We start from the raw sequence: 20,957 nt of genomic DNA on the forward strand, positions 1-20,957 counted from the left end.
CGGACGCTTAACCGACTGAGCCACCCAGGCGCCCCTCCAGTACAGTGTTTAAAAGGAGTGGTGAGAGGGGACATCCTTGTGTTGTACCTTATCTTAGTGAGAAAGTTTTGAATTTCTCACCATTAAGTATGTTAGTTGTAGATTTTTTGTAAATAGTTTTCAAGTTGAGGAAATTCATCTCTATTTGTAGTTTACTTAGAGTTGTTATTAGGAATGAATGTTGGATTTGTCAAATGCTTTTTTTTTCATTTATTCATATGATCATGTGATTTTCCTTTTTGCATGTGATGGGTTACATTAATTGATGTTTGAATGTCGAGCCAGCCTTCTATACCTGGGATAAATCCATTTGGTTGTGGTACAGATTTCTTCTTATATGTTTTTGGATTCGGTTTGCTAGTGTTTTGTTGAGGATTTGGTTTACTGATATTTTGTTGAGAATTTTTGCATCTGTGTTCATAAGAGAGATTTATCAGTAGTTTTCTTTTGTAATATCTGTGTGGTTTTGCTGTTAGGGTAATGCTTGCCTCAAAGAATTAGTTAGGAAGTATGTCCGTATGTCCTCTGCTTCTATTTTTTTTTTTTTAAGTTTATTTATTTATTAGGAGAGAGAGAGAGAATGATGTGGGGCTTAATCCTATGACACTGGGGTCAAGACCAGAGCTGAAATCAAGAGTCGGATGCTCAGTCCGACTGAGCCACTGAGCCACCCATGTGTCCCTTCTCTTTCATTTCTGATATTAGTAATTTGTCTCCTCTTTTTCTTTTTCTTTTCTTTTTTTTTTTTTTTTACTTACCCTGGACTTTTTAAATAACCAGCTTTTGGTTTTGTTGATTTTTCTCTATTGATTTATATTGATTTCACATTTTCAATTTCATTGATTTCTGTTCTAATTCTTACTATTTCTTTTCCTCTGTTTAATTTGGATTTAATTTGTTCTCCTTTTTTTTTTTTTTTAAATGTTTATTTATTTTGTGGGAGAGAGAACATGCACACACGTGAGCAGGGGAGGGGCAGAGAAGGAGGGAGAGAGAATCCCAAGCAGGCTGCACACTGTGAACGCAGAGCCTGATGTGGGGCTTCAACCCACAAACCGAGATCACAACCTGAGCTGAAATCAAGAGTGGATGCTCTACCGACTCAGCCACGTAGGCATCCCTAATTTGTTCTTTTTCTAGTTTCCTAAGGTGGAAATTTAAATGATTGATTTTATTTTATTCTTAAAAATTATTTATTTATTAATATTTTATTTTTAAGTAATCTCTACACCCAATAGGTGGGCTTTATCTCACAACCCTGAGACTAAGAGTCTCATGCTCCTCGGAGTGAGCCAACCAGATGCCCCAAGATGATTGATTTTAGATCTTTCTTTTCTCTGATATGTATTCAGAGCTGTCATTTTTCCTCTAAGCACTGCTTTCACTTTATCCCACTAATTTTGATAAATTGTGTTTTCATATTGTTCCAAATTTAAAATTTCTCTTATTACACTGTAATTAACTAATTGTAATTTAAATAAAAACTTGGGAAAAGAATAAAATAGAAAAAAACCCCAAAAAACAATTTAAAATTTCTCTTGAGATTTCTTCCTTGATCCATATGTATTTTTTTAATGTTTGTTTATTCTTCAACTTTTTTTTTTTTTTTTTTTTTTGGGACAGAGAGAGACAGAGCATGAACGGGGGAGGGGCAGAGAGAGAGGGAGACACAGAATCGGAAACAGGCTCCAGGCTCTGAGCCATCAGCCCAGAGCCCGACGCGGGGCTCGAACTCACGGACCGCCAGATCGTGACCTGGCTGAAGTCGGACGCTTAACCGACTGCGCCACCCAGGCGCACCAATGTTTGTTTATTCTTGAGAGAGAGTGCAAGTGGGAGAAAGGAAGAGAGAGAGAGGAAGACACAGAATCCAAAGCAGGTTCCAGGCTCTGAGCTGTCAGCACAGAGCCCAACACAGGGCTCAAACCCATGAGCTGTGAGACATGACCTGAGCCTAAGTCAGACACTTAACCGACTGAGCCACCCAGGCGCCCCTCCATATGTTTGTTTAGAAGTGGATTATTTAATCTCTGTTTGTTTAGAGATTTTACAGTTATTTTTATATATTTATTTTACTTTTTAAAATGTTTATTTACTTATTATGAGAGAGAGAGCGCATGCATGCTTGTGAGCAGGGGAGGGGCAGAGAGAGGAAAAGAAAGAATCCCAAGCAGGCTCCCCACCGTCAGTGTGGGAGCTAGATGCAGGGCTCCATCTTAGGAATCATGAGATCACCACCTTAGCTGAAATCAAGAGTCAGATGCTTAACTGACTGAGCCACCCCAGCGCCCCCAGTTATTTAATTTTTTTAAAGAAATTGTGGTAGTTTTTCTGTAGCGTTTTCCCACAATCTGGATTTTTCCATTGTTTGACAGTGCTGTGATTTTGACTACTCCTCTGATCCCTGTAATCCCTATAAATTGAAAGTTAGAGGTAGAGGCTTGATCATATTCAGGTTTGATGGTTTTGGTTGTACCTTGTACTTCCTTAAGGGGATTAATTAAGTCTGGTTGTCCGGATGGTTTTGTGATTTTGGTGGTCATAGATGGTCATTGCCTAGATCCATTAAATCATCAGAGAATTCTTGTACCTTTGACTTTTAGTATTAATTACTCTTGACCTTTCTGACTTCAGAGTATTTCATTTTTCTGTTTTTTTCTTGTATCCTTGGTTACTCTGCCATAATTTCCTTGTATGCTCCTGTTTTTCTATATATCCCTTAAGTGTTTTATATTCCTTAAGGTTCCATCTTGGGTACCCATCTCACTTTATACACTCTTTGGGTCTGTGGGTAATCTTTTTAAATTTTTGTTGTTGTTGTTTAGCTACCACTTATTCTCCGATTCCCCAGAGTTCCCAGCACAGTACTTTTATTTTAAGTTCTAGAACCGCATGTCCAGGATGCCTCATGGATATACTGCATTTCTTCTCTGGGCTGCTCAGTCATCATATTTTTCCGGTTTTCTTCCTTCCTCAGTCGCTGTGCTGCTGATCTGTTTCCTTATCTAGCTCCCCTTGAAAGACAGTACAAATTAAAGTTTTAAGATATCTGGCTCTGATGCCAGACTGTCTAGGTTTGTACAGTCATGACTATTAGATGTTTCCTTGGGCCAGCTACTTAACTTTAGTATGCCTCAACTCATCTGCAAAATGTGGCTAACAATAATCCCTACTCATTGGGTTTTATGAGGATTTGGAGAGTTAATATATCTAAAACGTTTAGAACATTCAGCAGCTGTTAGTTGCTATTATGACTGTTATTCCTCATTCTACTGACCTTAAATGTAAATGTTTTCGGTACTTTGTCTTGCTCCTTCTTTTACATTCCCATGTTATCCATTCCCACAGTTTTAAATACTGTCTTTGTGCCAGTTAATTTCAAGTGTTTATACTTCAGTCTTGTAGGTTTAAAATCTATAGAATCTAGAATGCCAACTGATATTTTGGGGAATTCTGAAGGTGTAACAACTACTCAGATCTGTTTGGTTGTGGTGTAGAATTCTTTTTATACATTGTTGGATTCAGTTTACTAATATTTTGTTGAGGATTATATTATACCATAATTCTTCTATAATTTCTTTCAGAGAATAGAAACAGAGGACATAGTTCCTAACTCATTCTTTGAGGCCAGCATTACCCTAACAGCAAAACCACACAGATGTTATAAAAGAAAACTACTGACAAATCTCTGTCATGAACACAGATGCAAAAATCCTCAACTATTCAGATCTGTGTTGAGCTGGGCTGTGAACGCTGGACCTTATACCTCCCAACTCAGTTTTGGAAATGGGTCTGCATGGGGAAGTGGTGTGACCTTGGGTGGGACAACTGTTTGTCCCATTGGACTATAGCCAGTGTAGTCCCCATAGATGAGGGCTGTTAGCTGTTGGCACTCCCAACAGATCTAGTAGTAAGTCCTTTGTTCCTAAAAAGGATCTAGGTGTCCTATTGCAGCATCTACTACACTGCCATTTTCCCCATCTCCAAAATGACCATCTACCTATTTGTTTAGTGACATTTTTCATTTCTTCTTCTCTCCTTGGTAATATTGAAACATTTTCTACTTTCAAATATATATCTCCTTCTTTTCCTCTTACCTCCTATCATAGATACCTTTTCTTTCCTTTCCTCTGACCTCATATGCACTCTCTTCACTTCTACTTTTGCCCCTTGGCAAGCTCTGCCACACAGCAAACAGTCCTCTTAAAGTTTAATCAGATCTGGACATTACCTCTGTCACTCTTGAAAGGCTTCTCCTTGTACTTAGGATAAAAAGTCAGTTTCTTGCCCTGGTCTGCACGATTGACTCTTCTTGCCTTTGTCTCTAACCTGTCAGATGCTGGTATCCCCTCATCAACTGTGCTTCAGCCATACTGGTTTGCTCTTATTTCACAGAAAAAGCCAACCTGTTTCCCACATCAGGACTTCAGCTTTTCCTTCCATCTAGAATGACAACTGCTACCTTCATCTTTCATGTCCTTCAGGTCTCAGCTTAAACATCACCTCCTCAGCCTCCTCAGAGAGACAGAGGATTCTTGTTTTCCTTTTTCATTTCCTTACCCCTCTATCATGTTCTTGTTTGCTTCCTTTAGAACTCTCACTATATTTATTTAATTCTATTTTATTTTATTTTATTTTATTTTATTTTATTTTATTTTATTATTTATTTATTTATTTATTTATTTATTTTTTAACGTTTGAGACAGAGAGAGACAGAGCATGAACGGGGGAGGGGCAGAGAGAGAGGGAGACACAGAATCGGAAGCAGGCTCCAGGCTCTGAGCCATCAGCCCAGAGCCTGGCGCGGGGCTCGAACTCACGGACCGCGAGATTGTGACCTGAGCTGAAGTCGGACGCTCAACCGACTGAGCCACCCAGGCACCCCTATAATTTATTTTTTATTTTGAGGGAGAGAGAACGCATGCGTGAGCAGGAGAGGGGCAGAGAGAGGGAGAGAGAGAATCCCTAGCAGGCTCTGCTGTCAGCAGAGTGCCCAAAATGGGACTCAGTCTCACGAAGTGTAAGATCACGACCTGAGCTGAGATCAAGAGTCAGATGCTTAACCCACTGAGCCACCCAGGTGCCCCTTACTACATTTCAAAAATTTTTAAATTTTTATTTGAGTTATTTAACATACAGTGTAATATTACTTTCAGGTATACAATCTAGTGATTCAACACTTAACCTACAACACCCAGTGCTCATAACAAGTGTATTTCTTAATCCCCAGCATCTATGTTAACCCATCCTCCCACCCACCTCCCATCTGGTAACCATCGGTCTGTTCTCTATAGTTAAGAGTCTGTTTCTTGGTTTGGCTCTCTCTCTCCCTTTTTCACTTTGTTTTGTTTTGTTTTGTAAGTTCCACATAGGAGTGAAATCATACGGTATTTGTCTTTCTCTGACTGACTTATTTCCCTTAGCATAATACCCTCTTGCTCCATCCATGTTGTTGCACATGGGAAGATTTCATTATTTTTTATGGCTGAGTATATACACATACCACATCTTTTTTTTCCCCCCTATATCTTTATCTAGTCATCAATCGATAAGACACTTAGGCTGTTTCCATAATTTTGCTATTAATATGTAATGATTCTTTAAACATAGGGGTGTTATATATCCCTTTGAATTAGTATTTTTGTATTCTTTGTATAAATACCAAATAGTCTGATTATTGGATTGTAGCATAGTTCTGTTTTTAATTCACTCAATACATTTTTAAAAAATGTTTATTTTTTGAGAGAGAAAGAGCAAGTGAGCAGGGAGGGCAGAGACAGAGGGGGGACAAAGGATCCCAAGCGGGCTCCATGCTGAGAGCAGTAAGCCTGATGTGGGGCTCCAACTCACAAACCATGAGATCACAACCTGAACCCAACTTAGAAGCTCAACCAACTCAGCCACCCAGGCACCCCTCACTTACTACATTTTTAATGTTAGATATTTTCTGCTTGTCTGGTATTCTCCCTCTAGAGTGTAAGTAAACTCCATGATGGTATGAAGCCATGTCTGTCTCATTCACTGTGAAGTATAGCACTTTGCATACAGTGAACATTCAGTATTTGTTGAATAAATGTATGAATCAGTGTACTAAATTCTTCCTCAAAATCTGAAGTATAGGGACTTTCTTCCTCCTGTCTTGGTAGCACAGCCCAGCTCAAACTGAAAAGGTGGGAATCAGCTTAAATACCTTTTTCTCTCAGTTCTTTCCCCCATTCTGTTCAGCCACCATGTTCTGTCAGCCCTGTTTTAAACTTTTATCTTGCATTATGAGAAGCATCAATAATCTCTTGCCCCATCTTCCATCAGACACCATCCTAATTCCTTTACAGTCACATAATTGGTCTTTCTAAAAATATAATTATGACTTTTTTTTATTAAATTTTTTAATGTTTTTATTTAATTTTAAGAGATAGGACATGAGTGGGGGAGGGGCAGAGAGAGAGCGAGAGAGAGAGAGAGAGAGAGAGAGAGAGAGAAAGAGGGAGAGGGAGAGAGGGAGATACAGAATCTGAAGCAGGCTCCAGGCTCTGAGCTGTCAGCATAGAACCTGATACGGGACTTGAACTCATGAACTGTGAGATCATGACCTGAGCTGAAGTTGGACACTTAACCGACTGAGCCACCCAGGTGCCCCAATGACCATTCATTTTTCTGCTTCAAAATTGAATTGTTCCTTATTGTGCATAGGGTAAAAAAAAGTCTGGGTTTCATAACTTTGTCTACAGGCTGCATCTGCTTTTCACCTTCCTTTCTACTTTTCTTTCTAGCCATCCTTCCCTTTTACGCCACCATATTCCAGTAATGCTAATCTGCTTGGGGTCTTTCCAAGTAATCTGCTGTTCTTTGCCTCCTTGTCTTTGATAAGTTCTTCCATTCTCTCTGCCCCCACCCCCAAACTAATATTTAGTCTTCAGAACTTTTCCCAAAGTTAATCTCATCTGTACTAATTTAATACATGGTGCAATGTAATACACTATTATAATCATTTGTTTACCTGATGTGCCTTCCTAGACTGAATTCCTTGTGGTCACAGGTATCTAATTACCTTGTGTGACCATTACTTAACATAGAATGTCACACACAGAAGATGCTTGGTAAATCTCTTCTAAATAAAATCTAGTACAACCCATTCATTTTATAGATGAGCAAAATGAGGCCTAGAGTGGTAAGTGACTTGTTAAAGGCTATCTATTAATTTAGTTAAACTAATCATTGGTAGTGTTATTTGTATATTGTACGTATGTACTTATTTATCTATTTTATTTTATTTTTTATTTTTATTTTTATTTTTATTTTTATTTTTATTTTTATTTTTATTTTATTTTTTGTGAGCACGGTTGCTGTGGATAAAACTGTGGGCTCTGGAGTCCACCTGGTTTTGATTCCTGATTCCGCCACATATTTTGACTTTGAGCAAGTCACTTAACATCTTTAAGCTCTAGTATCTTATAAGATAGTAATTAATAGTATTACAGTATTATTATAAAGAGTAAATGAGGTGATCTCAGTAACGGGGTTAGAACAATTCTTGCCACAGAATGAGCAGTAAATATAGTCATTATTATTATTGGCATCTGTCATTGTTCATTGACCACAATGCTTCCTGGAAAAGGCATGAGATTTAGTTGTTATTACAAGCTGGTTCTGGTTTTCTTATAGGCAAGCTGACTGATAGAACAGCGAGCATTTTCCAAGGCAACCAAATGAAACTGAAGCTGGTCAATATTCAAAAAGCCAAAATCTCGACAGCTGCATTCACAAAAGCCTTCTGTCATCACAAAGTCATTGAACTGGATGCTACTGCAGTGCACACTGACCTCCCAATTCCAGACATCATAAGTGGACTCTGCAGCAATAGCTGGATCCAGCAAAACCTTCGGTGTCTCCTGTTGGACTCAACGAGCATCCCTCAGGATTCCAGATTACTGTTCTTTGGTCAGCTCACCGGTCTTCGCGTTTTAAGTGTTTTCAATGTTTGTTTTCATAGTGAAGACCTGGCTAACGTTTCTCAGTTACCAAAACTGGAAAGCTTGGATATCTCCAATACTATGGTCACTAACATCTCTGCACTCCTCGCCTGTAAAGATCGACTCAAATCTCTCACAATGCACTATCTAAAGTGTCTGACCATGACCAAACCACAGATTCTTGCAGTTATTAGAGAACTTAAATGTCTGCTTCACCTTGATATTTCTGATCACAGGCAACTCAAATCAGATCTGGCTTTTCATTTGCTGCAGCAAAAGGATATTCTGCCTAATGTTGTGTCACTGGATATATCGGGGGGCAGTTGTATCACCGATGGAGCTGTAGAACTGTTTGTACGGCAGCGGCCTGCGATGCAATTTGTGGGACTGTTGGCAACGGATGCTGGTTATTCTGACTTCTTTACTACAAAGCAAGGCTTGAGGGTTTGTTTTTTATCTGAAATAAGTTTGTTTTCATTTGTTTAGAACAGGATTAGGCTTTTGTTGTAAAACAGAATCTGTGCTAGGTATTAGGGTTACAAAGACAGATAAAAAATCCTTATGGAGCGAGCGTAACAAAAATGATTGTGTAGCTACCATGTGGTAGGTTGTGGAATTACAGCCTAAAGCAAGATATGGTCCTGGCGTGCAGGTCTTTAGTTTGATATGATAAGTATAGCCATTTATACATTCCTGCCTATATGCCGATGCCACTTTGTGCATGTTGTTTTCCTCTTTAATCCTCCCATTTTATAGATGAGGAAGTGGAAGCTCAGGTTAAACTTCTTATCCATAATCCTATAACTACCTATTAAACGGTAGAGCTAGGACTTTTATCCAAGTCTTTGTGACTCTAAAACTTGCTCTGTTCACCTCTATTGACAGCTAAATATAATTAGTAAGGCAGCGATCAGTGTTTTTGCTGAAGGTTTGAGAGAAGACAGTTTTGAAAAGGGTCTTAAGAAAAAAAGTTTGGAACATTGCCAGAGTAAGTTTATAGCCAATCATGATGCTGGTTTTTTTGTTTTTTGTTTTTTAAATATGGAACACTTTATGAATTTGCCTGTTATCCTTGCACAGGAGCCATGCTAATCTTTTCTGTATTGTTTCAGTTTTAGTTTTAGCTTATTGCTGAAGCAAGCACTCATGGTGCTGTTTTTAAAGCAACACACATTGGGGTGCCTGGGTTCAGCTCAGGTCATGATCTCACGGCTCGTGGGTTCGAGCCCTGCATCGGGCTCTGTGCTGACAGCTTGGAGCCTGCAGCCTGCTTTGGATTCTGTGTCTCCCTCTCTCTCTGCCCCTCCTTTGCTCACACTCTGTATCTCTCTGTGTCTCTCTCTCTCAAAAATAAACGTTAGAGGCGCCTGGGTGGCTCAGTCGGTTGAGCGTCTGACTTCAGCTCGGGTCATGATCTCATGGCTTGTGACTTTGAGCCCCACGTTGGGCTCTGTGCTGACAGCTTGGAGCCTGGAGCCTGCAGCCTGCTTCAGATTCTGTCTCTGTCTCTGCCCCTCCCTTCCTCATGCACTGTCTCTCTCTCCGTCTCAAATATAAATAAACATTAAAAAAATTTAAAATAAACATTAAAAATTTAAAAACCCACAAATTTAAATATTTTTGTTTCAGAATATTTCATTTATTTATTTATATTTTGAGAGAGAGTGCAGGAGGGGCAGAGAGAGAATCCTAAGCAGGCTCCCACAATGCCAGCATGGAGCCCCTTGTGGGGCCCAACCCCATGAACTGTGATATCATGACCTGAGCTGAAATCAGAAGTCTGACGCTTAACCGACTGAACCACCCAGGTGCCCCTAAAGTATTTCTTTTTTAAAACAGTGGTTTTCTACCTCGGTTGTACTTTGTAATCACTTGGGAAGCTTTAAAATATACTGATGCTGATGCCTGTGTCCTATCTCCCAGAGATTCTGATTTAATTGGTCTGGGACTTGGTGTGGGCATCAAAATTTTGAAAGCTCCCAGGTATTTCTAATGTGCGGCCAAGGTTCAGAACCATTGTTTTGAAATGCTTTTTAATTATACCATACGTAATTCTTTCTAGGCTGAGAGAGTAAAATGATTTGCAGTCATTACTTGTTTTCATCTATCTATCTATCTATCTATCTATCTATCTATCTATCTATCTATCTGTCTATCTATCTATTAATGTAGGCCCTACACCCACCATGGGATTGAATTCACAACTGGGAGACTAAGAGACACATGCTCCACTGACTGAGCCAGCCAGGCACCCCAGTTTTTTTTCACATTTTTAATCTTTTTTTCCTCAAACGAAAGGCCTCTTACATTTATTACTGAACCAGCCTACTGGTGCAGAAGCACAGTGACAGAAAAATCATTTCACCTATAAAACATGTCTGTTGTTCTGGTAGAAGTGATGTTTACAGAATGATAGGATATGAGCACATTACCTTCATGCAACATAAATACGTGTGCCATCTCATGTGCAATCCATTGCAGACCCAGCTTGGTTCTTCTCCAATGCCTCCTCTTGGAGCTATACCTTCTTTTTTTTTTTTTTTTTTTTTTTTTTGTACCTGATTTTTATTACCAGTTTTCTTGCGAGTCGACTAGGGAATGGAACACTTCTGCTTTTGTTTCTTGGCCAGGAATTATTTGGTCCTGAAAGTCTTATGAGAAGACATGGTGGGAGATAGTCAGCTGCATACCCCACGATGACAGAGAAAAGGAGAGAGCTGTTTTCATATTTTCATATTTTCATATTTCTTTTGATTTGAAAATAGCAATTGTATTTTGAAGTCTTTTTAATTTTCTGGCATGTCTAATGAAGGTGTAAGCCATCAATTAATTAGGCTAGAATTAGAGATAATAGTGAGAACTTTCAGATTAGATATGTAGAGAATTGTTTACTGGGAATGTATACTTAGGCCTGTTTCAGATTAATAGCATTTAGTGTCACAATGATCAAAAGACCACAGCTATCGGGAAAAATTTTTTTTAGTACACACTCTTGGTATATGCAGTAATATGGGACAAATGCTGGAATGTTCTGCAGAGGGATTATGCATGTAGTTAAGATACTGTCAAAGTGGGTACACCAAAAGAAAATGGGAAACTGTGTTTCAGTAAACTTATCTGGTATACATGTAAGTTTATTTTGAAAACTTTAAAGTATGCATTCTATACGGTGTCAGATATTGTTGGGATGGAGAGGAGAAACCACAGTCTTCCCAGTACTAAGAAACTCTAAAGATCTTAAGCCAGCCTTCTGTGGAGTGTAAGGTATGGCAAATTTAAAATTTAAATGGTTCAGAAAAACTTTATTTAATGGAAATATATATGTTTTAGATCAGATGCAAAGTATACTAAGTATCTTTGTTATTTAGGTTGATCAAAAATTTGCTTGCATTAACATGAATAAAATCAAATGTAAGCAAAGACCTTTAAACACAACAAATACGTTATTTATTGTACCCCAAATTAGAATGGGCAGCATGTACTTAATTCTTTTAAAATGGGCAGAAAGTGGGGGCACTTGGCTGGCTCAGTCTGTATAGCGTGCAACTCTTGATCTCCGGGTCATGAGTTCAAGCCCCATGTTGAGCATGGAGCTTATTTTAAAATATAAAAATAAAAAATAAAATAGGCAGAAAGGGCACCCAGTATTAGTATTAAAAGCCACACACATCTTCATTTGGTAGGAAATCCTTGTGAACCCCCTGGTGGGGTGTGGCAGGGATCCCTTCTGAAGATTGTTTTATAATGGCATCTTCAGGAAGCCAAGAAGAGAGGGTGAGGCAACAGTTATCTGGTCTTCTGCTTGGTCATGTGGTTAATCCTTTTGTTTCTTTTTCATCTCTTAGATCTGGATGGCCATAAAACTTTTTAAAAAATTTTAGAATATATCCATTGTTTTACATTTTTAATGTGGAAGAGTGCCTTAGTCCTTCCTGTCCTTTGTGACATTGATATCTTTGAAGAATACAGACTAGCTTTGTTTTGTAGGCTTTTTGGAAGAATATTCCATTTTGGGTTTGTCGAATGTTTCCTTATGATTAGGTTCTTCATCTTTGGCCAGAATTCCTTGGGAGGCATGTTGTATCAGTCTCAAGAATACAATCCTGAAGCACACAGTGTGCCTCATTAGTCCTGTTACTTTTCATCATACATTCAAAGTATTGTCCAGATATTATATAAAATATCCAGTATAGATAAAATACTATCTATATAATATTGTATTGTTTCTATACTATATGGATAGTATTTTTTTCACTTGCAACTAATAAGTGATGTGTACTTGAAGACTATGCAAATATCCTCGTCCTCATCAAACTTTCTAATCTGGATTTAGCATCCATTGATGATTCTTACCTGAACCAGTCTTGGCTGGAATGGTTGCAAAGTGATGATTTTCAAAACTAGCCCTCCTACCATAAGGAAGAGCCCTGCCTTCTGCATCTGTCTGTCTAACCCAACCTCAATGTGAACTCACTGATTCTTATTGTTTTCAGTGGTTTACAATTTAGTACTGTCCTTAATTATTTTGATGCCCAGTTTGTTACAGATTGGCCAATGGATGCTCCTTCATACTGGCTCCTGTGTTATTTTTTTACATGTCTCCATTATTATAATTGTTGTTACTATTATTATTTTTTAAGATTTTTATTTTATTTTTTAAAATGTTATTTATTTTGAAAGAGAATGTGAGCAGAGGAGGAGCAGGGGGGGAGGGGGACAGAGGATCTGAAGCAGGCTCTGTGCAGACAGCAGTGAATCAGATGCAGGGCTCAGACTCACAATCTGCGAGATCATGACTTTAGCCCAAGTTGGACATTCAACCAACTAAGCCACCCAGGTACCCCTTTGTTGTTATTTTGATCACTTCCCCACTTTCTAGCACATGAAGATATTTTAGGCTTCATATACTTTCCTGTTCCTAGCCCTTCTGGCATTTCTACTAGGAGCCCTGGTTCCTTTTATTAAGCCAATATCTGAGTACTAGGTTTGTTCATAGTTGTTGGGGTATCTTTGTTGTTGTTGTTGTTGTTGTTGTTGTTGTTTAATGTGTATTTTGAGAGAGAGAGAATGAGAGGACGGGAGGGGCAGAGAGAGAGGGAGAGAGAGAGAGAAAGAATCCCAAGCAGGCTCTATGCTGCCAGTGCAGAACTCAATGTGGGACTTGAACTCAAGAACTGTGAGATCATGACCTGAGCTGAAATCAAGAGTCAGACACTTAACCAACTGAGCCACCCAGGCACCCCTGCATATTTTTGTTTTTAAGTCCCTTTTGGGAAACAGGGCTAAGGAGATATATGAAATAAGTTTCAGAGTAATACTTCCAAATGTCCATCCTCACACCATTCTCCTTTGCCTTTCTGCGTTCTTTACTTGCATCTCCTCTTTTCCACAGTGAGAACCTTGGTTCTCAAAACATTGGCACATTTGCTTCATCCTACAGTACACGTAAAAGAGTTTTCAGAATTGGTATACCCATACTATAGTGAAACACAAGCCTGTTAAAAAGAATTGAAAATTTATTTGCAGTTCCTTCCCCCCCTCCGCCGCCAGACTGAGGGTTTAATCAAGGTACTGAGCAGATGTATTTAGGTTCTCTTATTTCCTCTTCTTACACAATAGGTAGTATATACTTTGTATTTATTACTTAACAATATGTCTTGAAAATCACCCCATGTCAGTTCATATTTCCATTCCTTTTTTCTTCTTCTTTTTTAAAAAATAATCTTTACCCCCAATATGGGGCTCAAACTCAGGACCCTGAGATCAAGAGGCACATGCTCTACTCACTGAGCCAGTCAAACACCCCTATATTTCCATTCTTTTAAGTTTTTTGGATGACAAAACATACATAACATAAAATTTACCATCTTAACCATATTTAAGTGTACAGTTCAATGGTATTAAACACCTTCATAAAGTTGTGCAACCATTACCACCATCCATTTCCATAGCTCTTTTCATCTTGAAAAACTGAAACTATGTACCCATTAAACACTAACTCCTCATTCCCCCCTCTCTCCAGACCCTGGTAACCCTGATTCTACTTTCTGTTTCTGTGATTTTGCCTAAGTACATAAGTGGAATCATATAGTATTTTTGTCATTGGCTTATTTCATTAGCATAAATGTCCTCAAGGTTCATTTGTTGTAACATATTGCAGAATTACTTTCTTTTTTAAGGTTGAATTAAGTGTGTTATGTATATACCACATTTTGCTTATCCATTTATTGTCAATGGACCCTTGGGTTGGTTCCATGTTACTTCCAGCTATTATGAATAATGCTGGTGTCAATAAAGCTATTCATATATCTTTTTGAGACCCTGCTTTCAGTTCTTTTGATACAGACCCAGAGGTAGAATTGCTGGATCATATGGTAATTCTGTTTTTAATTTGTTGAGGAACTGTCACACTGTTTTCATAGCAGCTGTACAATTTTATATTCCCACAAACAATGGGTAAACATTCCAGTTTCTCCACATCTTGTCAACACTTATTATTTTCTGTTTTTGAACAGTAATGATCCTAGTGGGTATGAGGTTGTGTCTCTTTGAAGTTTTGATTTGCATTTCCCTACTGATGAGTGATTATTAAGCATGTTTCATGAGCTTATTGGCCATTTGTTTGTCTTCTTTGGAGAAAGGTCTGCTCAAGTCCTTTGCCCGTTTTTGAATGGGTTTACTTGTTTTTCATTATTGAGTATAGAAGTTCTCCATATATTGTGAATCTTAATCCCTTACCAGAGATATGATTTGCTGATATTTTCTTTCTGTGAGTTGCCTTTTTACTGTTGATATTATCTTCTGATGCACAAAACTTTAAAAAATTTTAGGTCTTATATATTATATATATTTTTTTTCTTTTGTTTCCTGTCTTTGGTATTCTATGCAATAAGTGATTGCCAAATCCATTGTCATGAAATTTTTGCCCTGTGTATCCTTTTAAGAGTTTTATAGTTTTAGGTCTTACATTTAGGTCTTTGATCCATTTTAATTTTTTTATATATAAAGTAAGAGCCTCCAACTTTAGTCTTTTGCATATGCATATCCAGTTTACTCAGCACAATTTCTTGAAAAGATTGTGCTTTCCTTGTTGAATGATTATGGCATCCTTGTAAAAGTCATTTGACCATATATACTAAGGATTATTTGGGGGCTTTCTATTCTGTTCCATTGGTATATATGTCTGTTTTTATGCCTTTAATATCTTTTAGTAGTGTTTTGTAGTTTTTACCATATAAGTCACCTCCTGGGTTAGTTCCTAAGTACTTTATTATATTATTGTAAATGGAATTATTTTCATAATTTCCTTTGCAGATTGTTCATTGTTATTATATAGAAATGTGGCTGATTTTTGCTTGTTGACTTTGTGTCCTGCGATTCTTTTTAGTTTCCTTTATTAGTGCTAATACCTTTTTGTGTGTGTGTGGAATCTTTAAGGGGTTTCTGCATATAAGTTTATATTACCTGCAAACAAAGATAATTTTACTTTTTCCTTTGCAATTTGGATGTCATTTGTTTCATTTTCTTGCCTGATTAGCTAGGACTTCCAGTACTATGTTCAGTAGAACTCATGAAAGTAGGTATCCTTGTCTGTTCTTGATCTTAGAATAAATGCTTCCAGTCTTCCACTATTGAATATGCTGTTTACTGCAGGTTTTTTTATACATGGCTTTTATTAAGTTGAGGTAATTTCCTTTGAATTCCAGTTTATTGAGTGTTTTTGCCATGAAAGGGTGTTGTCAAGTGTTTTTTCTATGTTAATTGAAATAATTATGTTTTTTCCCTTCATTCTGTTAATGTGTGTTATACTAATCAATTTCCATATGTTAAGCCATCCTTGCATTCCAGGAATAAATCTCACTTGGCCATGGTATATAATCCATTTCATACGCTGCTGTATGTAGTTTGCTTATATTTTGTTGAATTTTGAATCACTGTTCTTTAAGTGTATTTATCTTTAGTTTTCTTGTATCTTTCTGGTTTTGGTATCAGGGTAATGCTAGCCTCATAGAATGACTTAGGAAGGGTTTTTCTTCAATTTTTAACCTTTGAGAAGGATAGGTATCACTTCTTAAATGTTTGGTAGAATTTATTAACAAAGCCATCAGATCTAGGACTTCTGTTTGTGAGGAGATCTTTAATTACTGATCCTATGTCCTTACTAAGTTACAGGTCTCTTAAAATTTCCATTTCTTCAGGATTTAGTCTTGTTAAGTGTTGTGTTTCTTGAAACTTGCCTATTTCATCTAAGTTACTCAATTTGTTGGGGCATAACTGTTCATAGTATTCTTAAAATTTTTTTAAATTTCTTTGTGATTAGTAGGAATGTTCCCACATTCATTTCAGATTTTAGTATTTTGAGTTCTGTCTTTTTCTCTTAATCCATCTGGGAGCTAGTGGTTTGTTAATTTCATTTGTTCAAAGAACCAACTTTTGGTTTTACTAAATTACTCTATTTGTCTATTCTGTATTTCATTTATTTCTGCTATAATCATTATTATTTCCTTCATTCTGCTAGCTTTGGGTTTAATTTGTTCTTTTTCTTGTTCCTTAAGTTGTAAAGATAAGTTGTTGACTTGATTTTTTCTTGTTTTTATTGTTCTTCTCTCTTTTTAAGTTTATTTATTTTGAAAGAGAGGGAAAAGTAAAGAAGAGAGAAAGAGAGAGAGAGAGAGTAGGTGCAAGCAGAGGAGAGACAGAGAATTCTGAGCAGGCCCTGTACAATGCAAGACTTGATCTCACGAACCGTAAGGTCATGGCCTGAGCTGAAATCAAGAGTCAGACACTTAACTAAGTCACCCAGGTGCCTCTTCTTGTTTTCTTTTTTCTTTTTTTTTAAGTTTATATATTTATTTTGAGAGAGAAAGAAAGTGAGCAGGGCAAGGGCAGAGAGAGAGGAGTCAAAGGATCCGAAGCGGTCTCTGTGCCGACAGCAGAGAGACCAGTGCAGGGCTCAAACTCATGAATTGTGTGATCATGACCTGAGCTGTAGTCTGATGCTTAACCGACTGAGCCATCCAGGCACCCCATCTTGTTTTCTTTTTTTTTTTTTTAATGTTTATTTATTTTTGAGACAGAGAGAGACAGAGCATGAACAGGGGAGGAGCAGAGAGAGGGAGACACAGAATCTGAAATGGGCTCCAGGCTCTGAGCTGTCAGCACAGAGCCCGACGTGGGGCTCGAACTCACGAACCATAAGATCATGACCTGAGCCGAAGTTGGACGCTCAACCGACTGAGCCACCCAGGCGCCCCTCCATCTTCTTTTCTTAATGTAAACATTTATAGCTATAAGTTTCCCTCTTAGCACTGCTTTCCCTGGGTCCTACCAGGTTTAGTATTCTGTGTTTTTGTTTTTATTTGCCTTTAAATATTTTCTAATTTCCCTGTGATTTCTGATTTGATCCATTGGTTATTTAAGAGTGTGTTATCTAATTTCCATAAATTTGTAAATTTTCCAGTTTTACTTCTATTATTTCTAACTTCATCTTGTCAGAAAAGACACTTTGTATGATATCTGTTTTTAAAAATCTGTAGAGACCTAATTTCTGCTCTGACACATGGTCTATCCTGGAAAAGTCCCACGTACACCTTAAGGGCTGTGGATGCTGGTATCGTTGGGTAGAGTGTTTTGCATATGTCTGTTAGATCTAATTGGTTTATTGTGTTAAGTCCTTTGTTTCCTTACTTCTGTCTGGTTCTATCCATTATGGAATGGGTTATTGAAGTCTCCATTATTGTAGAAATGTCTGTTTCTCCCTTTAATTCTGTCAGTTTTTGTGTCATGTTTTTGGTTTGTTTTGTTTTTAGAGAGAGAGAGAGAGAGAGAGAGAGCGAGCGAGCATGAGCTGGCAAAGGGGAGGGGCAGAAGGAGAAGTAGAAAGAGAATCTTAAGCAGGTTCCATGCTCAGAGCAGAGCCTGATGCAGGGCTCTATCTCACCACCGTGAGATCATGACCTAAGCTGAAATCAAGAGTTGGATGCTGGGGGCGCCTGGGTGGCTTGGTCGGTTAAGCGTCCGACTTCGGCTCAGGTCACGATCTCGCGGTCCGTGAGTTCGAGCCCCGCGTCGGGCTCTGTGCTGACAGCTCAGAGCCTCGAGCCTGCTGCAGATTCTGTGTCTCCCTCTCTCTCTGCCCCTCCCCCATTCATGCTCTGTCTCTCTCTGTCTCAAAAATAAATAAACATTAAAAAAAAATTAAAAAAAAAAAAAAAAAGAGTTGGATGCTGAACTGACTGAGCCATCCAGGTGCCCCTATGTGTCATATGTTTTAATAGTCTGTCATTAGACACATCAGTGTGTATACTTATTATATCTTCTTGCTGTACTGCACCTTTTATTGATATATAATGTCTTGCTTTGTCTCTTGTAACCTCTTCTGATTTTAAAGTCTATTTTGTCTGACAGTAGTATAGTCACCCCTGCTGTCTTTTGGTTATATTTGCATGGAATGTTTTTTTCCATCCTTGCATTTTCCATCTAGCTATGTCTTTGGATCTGAAGTGAGTCTCTTGTAGATAGTGTATAGTTGGATCATATGTTTAATTCATTCTTCCAATCTTTGTCTTTTGATTGTAGCATTTAATCCATCTACATTTAAAGTAATTAGTGATAAGGAGGGACTTATGTCATTTTGCTCTTTGGTTTCTATATGTTTTGCAGCTTTTTTTGTTCCTCATCTCCTGCATTACAATTTTCCTTTTGTTCAGCTGATTTTTTTATAATGAAATGTTTAAACTCCTTTCTCATTTCCTTTTGTGTATTTTCTGTAACAGTTTTCTTTGTGGTTATCGTGGAGATTACATTTAATATCCTAAAGTCACAATACTCCAATTTGAGTATCAGCTTCACTTCAGTGACCTAAAACACTGCTCATTTACATCTCCATTCTCACCCCTTTTAATCAATGATATCCCCAAATTATATCATTATGCATTTTTTTGCCCCAGAGTATAAAAATTGATAATTCAAGTTATAATAACACTAGCTTTTAGAGTAATAATTTTTTTTTTTTTAGCAAATGTATTCGTTTCTTAAATCATGTAGAAAACAAAAAGTTACCAGTTTTTGTTTTTGTTTTTTTTTTTTGTTTTTTGTTTTTTTTTTTTTTGAGTAATCTCTACACCCATCATGGGGCTTGAACTCATGACCCTGAGATCAAGAGTCACATACTGTACCAACTTAGCCAGCCAGGTGCTCCTACAAACCAGTGTTAATATATCACTAGTTTTGTTTTGTTTTGTTTTTGTTTTTGTTTTAGTGTTTATTTATTTTTGAGACAGAGACAGAACACGAGTGGGGGAGGGACAGAGAAGGAGGGAGACACAGAATCAAAAACAGGCTCCAGATTCTGAGCTGTCAGCACAGAGCCTTATGTGGGGCTCGAACTCATGAACCAGAGAGATCATGACCTGAGACGACATTGGACGCTTAACTGACTGAGCCACCCAGGTGCCCCAATATATCACTAGTTTTTTATTTTATTTTATTTAAAAAAAAATTTTTTTTTCAACGTTTATTTATTTTTGGGACAGAGAGAGACAGAGCATGAACGGGGGAGGGGCAGAGAGAGAGGGAGACACAGAATCGGAAGTAGGCTCCAGGCTCTGAGCCATCAGCCCAGAGCCCGACGCGGGGCTCCAACTCCCGGACCGCGAAATCATGACCTGGCTGAAGTCGGACGCTTAACCGACTGCGCCACCCAGGCGCCCCTATCATTAGTTTTTTAAATGGACCATGTATATACCTCTGTTGAGATCTTTATTACCTCAGATGGCTTATTACTGTCTAGTGTTACTTTATTTTACTCTGCAGGACTCCTTTGAGCATTTCTTACAGGACAGGTTTAGTGATAATGAATTTCTTCAACTTTTTTTATCTGGGAATGTCTTGATTTCTCCCTTACATTTGAAGGACAGTTTTGCTGGATATAGGATTCTTGGTTAACAGGGTTTTTTTTCTTTTAACAATTCAAACATATCTGTTTTCCCACTGTCTTCTGCCCTTTAAAGTTTTTGATTAGAAATCTGCAGATAATCTCATCAGGGATCCCTTATGTATGATGCTTTGCTTCTCTTGCTGCTTCCAAGATTTTCTTTGTCTTTAGCCTTCAAAAATTTGATTATAATGTGTCTTGGTGTGAGTATTCTTGAGTTCATCTTACTTTAGATTTCCTAGGATATTTATATTAATGTCTTTAATCAAATTTGGGAATTTTTCAGTCATATTTTCTTCAGATATTCTCTCAGCCCCTCTCTTTGTCTTCTTCTGGGATGCCCACAATGTGTAGTTTGGTCTGCTCCTTGGTATTTCATAGGTTCCTGAGGGTCTCTTCACATTTTTTTTTCATCTTTTTGCTTTTTGTTCCTCTGACTACTCATTTCTGTTGTCCTGCTTTCGAATTGGTTGATTCTTCTATCTGGTGAAATCTGCCTTTGAATCCCTCTAGTGAAGTTTTCGTTTCAGTTATTGTACTTTTCAGCTCAAGAATTTCTTTTCTTTTTCTTTTTCCTTTTTTTAAAAAAATTTTTTTTAAATATTTGCTTATTTTTGAGAGAGAGAGAGACAGAGTGTGAGCAGGTTAGGGACAGAGAGAGAGGGAAACAGAATCCAAAGCAGGCTCCAAGCTCTGATCTGTCAGCAGAGAGCCTGACGCGGGGCTTGAACCCACGAACCGTAAGATCATGACCTGAGCTGATGTTGGATGCTTAACTGACTGAGCCACCCATGTACCCCTTCTTTTTCTTTTTTATGATTTCTGTCTGTATTGATTTTTTTTCTCTTTTGCTCATGCATCATTTCCTTGACTTTATGTATATCTTCCTTTAGTTCTTTGAACATCTGCAAGACAGTTGTCTAGAAGTCTTTCCTAGTAGATTTGCCATCTGGTTTTTTTTTTTTTTATAGGGACAGTTTCTGTTGATTCCTTTTTCTTTCAAATGAGCCATA

General features: G+C 37.8%; 1 protein-coding gene and 1 non-coding gene across 7 annotated transcripts in view; one reads left to right on the forward strand and one right to left on the reverse strand.

Annotated features, from left to right (window-relative positions):
- The window catches only part of ZYG11A (zyg-11 family member A, cell cycle regulator), an 84,323-nt gene that overhangs the window by 22,816 nt on the left and 40,550 nt on the right, over positions 1-20,957 (forward strand). For all 6 annotated transcript variants that reach the window (XM_045035846.1, XM_045035845.1, XM_045035843.1 and 3 more), the window contains exon 3: positions 7,702-8,453. In XM_045035846.1, the coding sequence (XP_044891781.1) occupies positions 7,702-8,453 (752 nt within the window). The remainder of the gene's footprint in view (positions 1-7,701; positions 8,454-20,957) is intronic.
- LOC111562059 lies at positions 9,045-9,151 on the reverse strand. The gene has a single exon (XR_002745118.1). It is a non-coding gene; the product is annotated as a U6 spliceosomal RNA (small nuclear RNA).

This window comes from Felis catus, chromosome C1 (genome assembly GCF_018350175.1).
Source record: "Felis catus isolate Fca126 chromosome C1, F.catus_Fca126_mat1.0, whole genome shotgun sequence".
Taxonomy (NCBI): Eukaryota; Metazoa; Chordata; class Mammalia; order Carnivora; family Felidae; genus Felis; species Felis catus.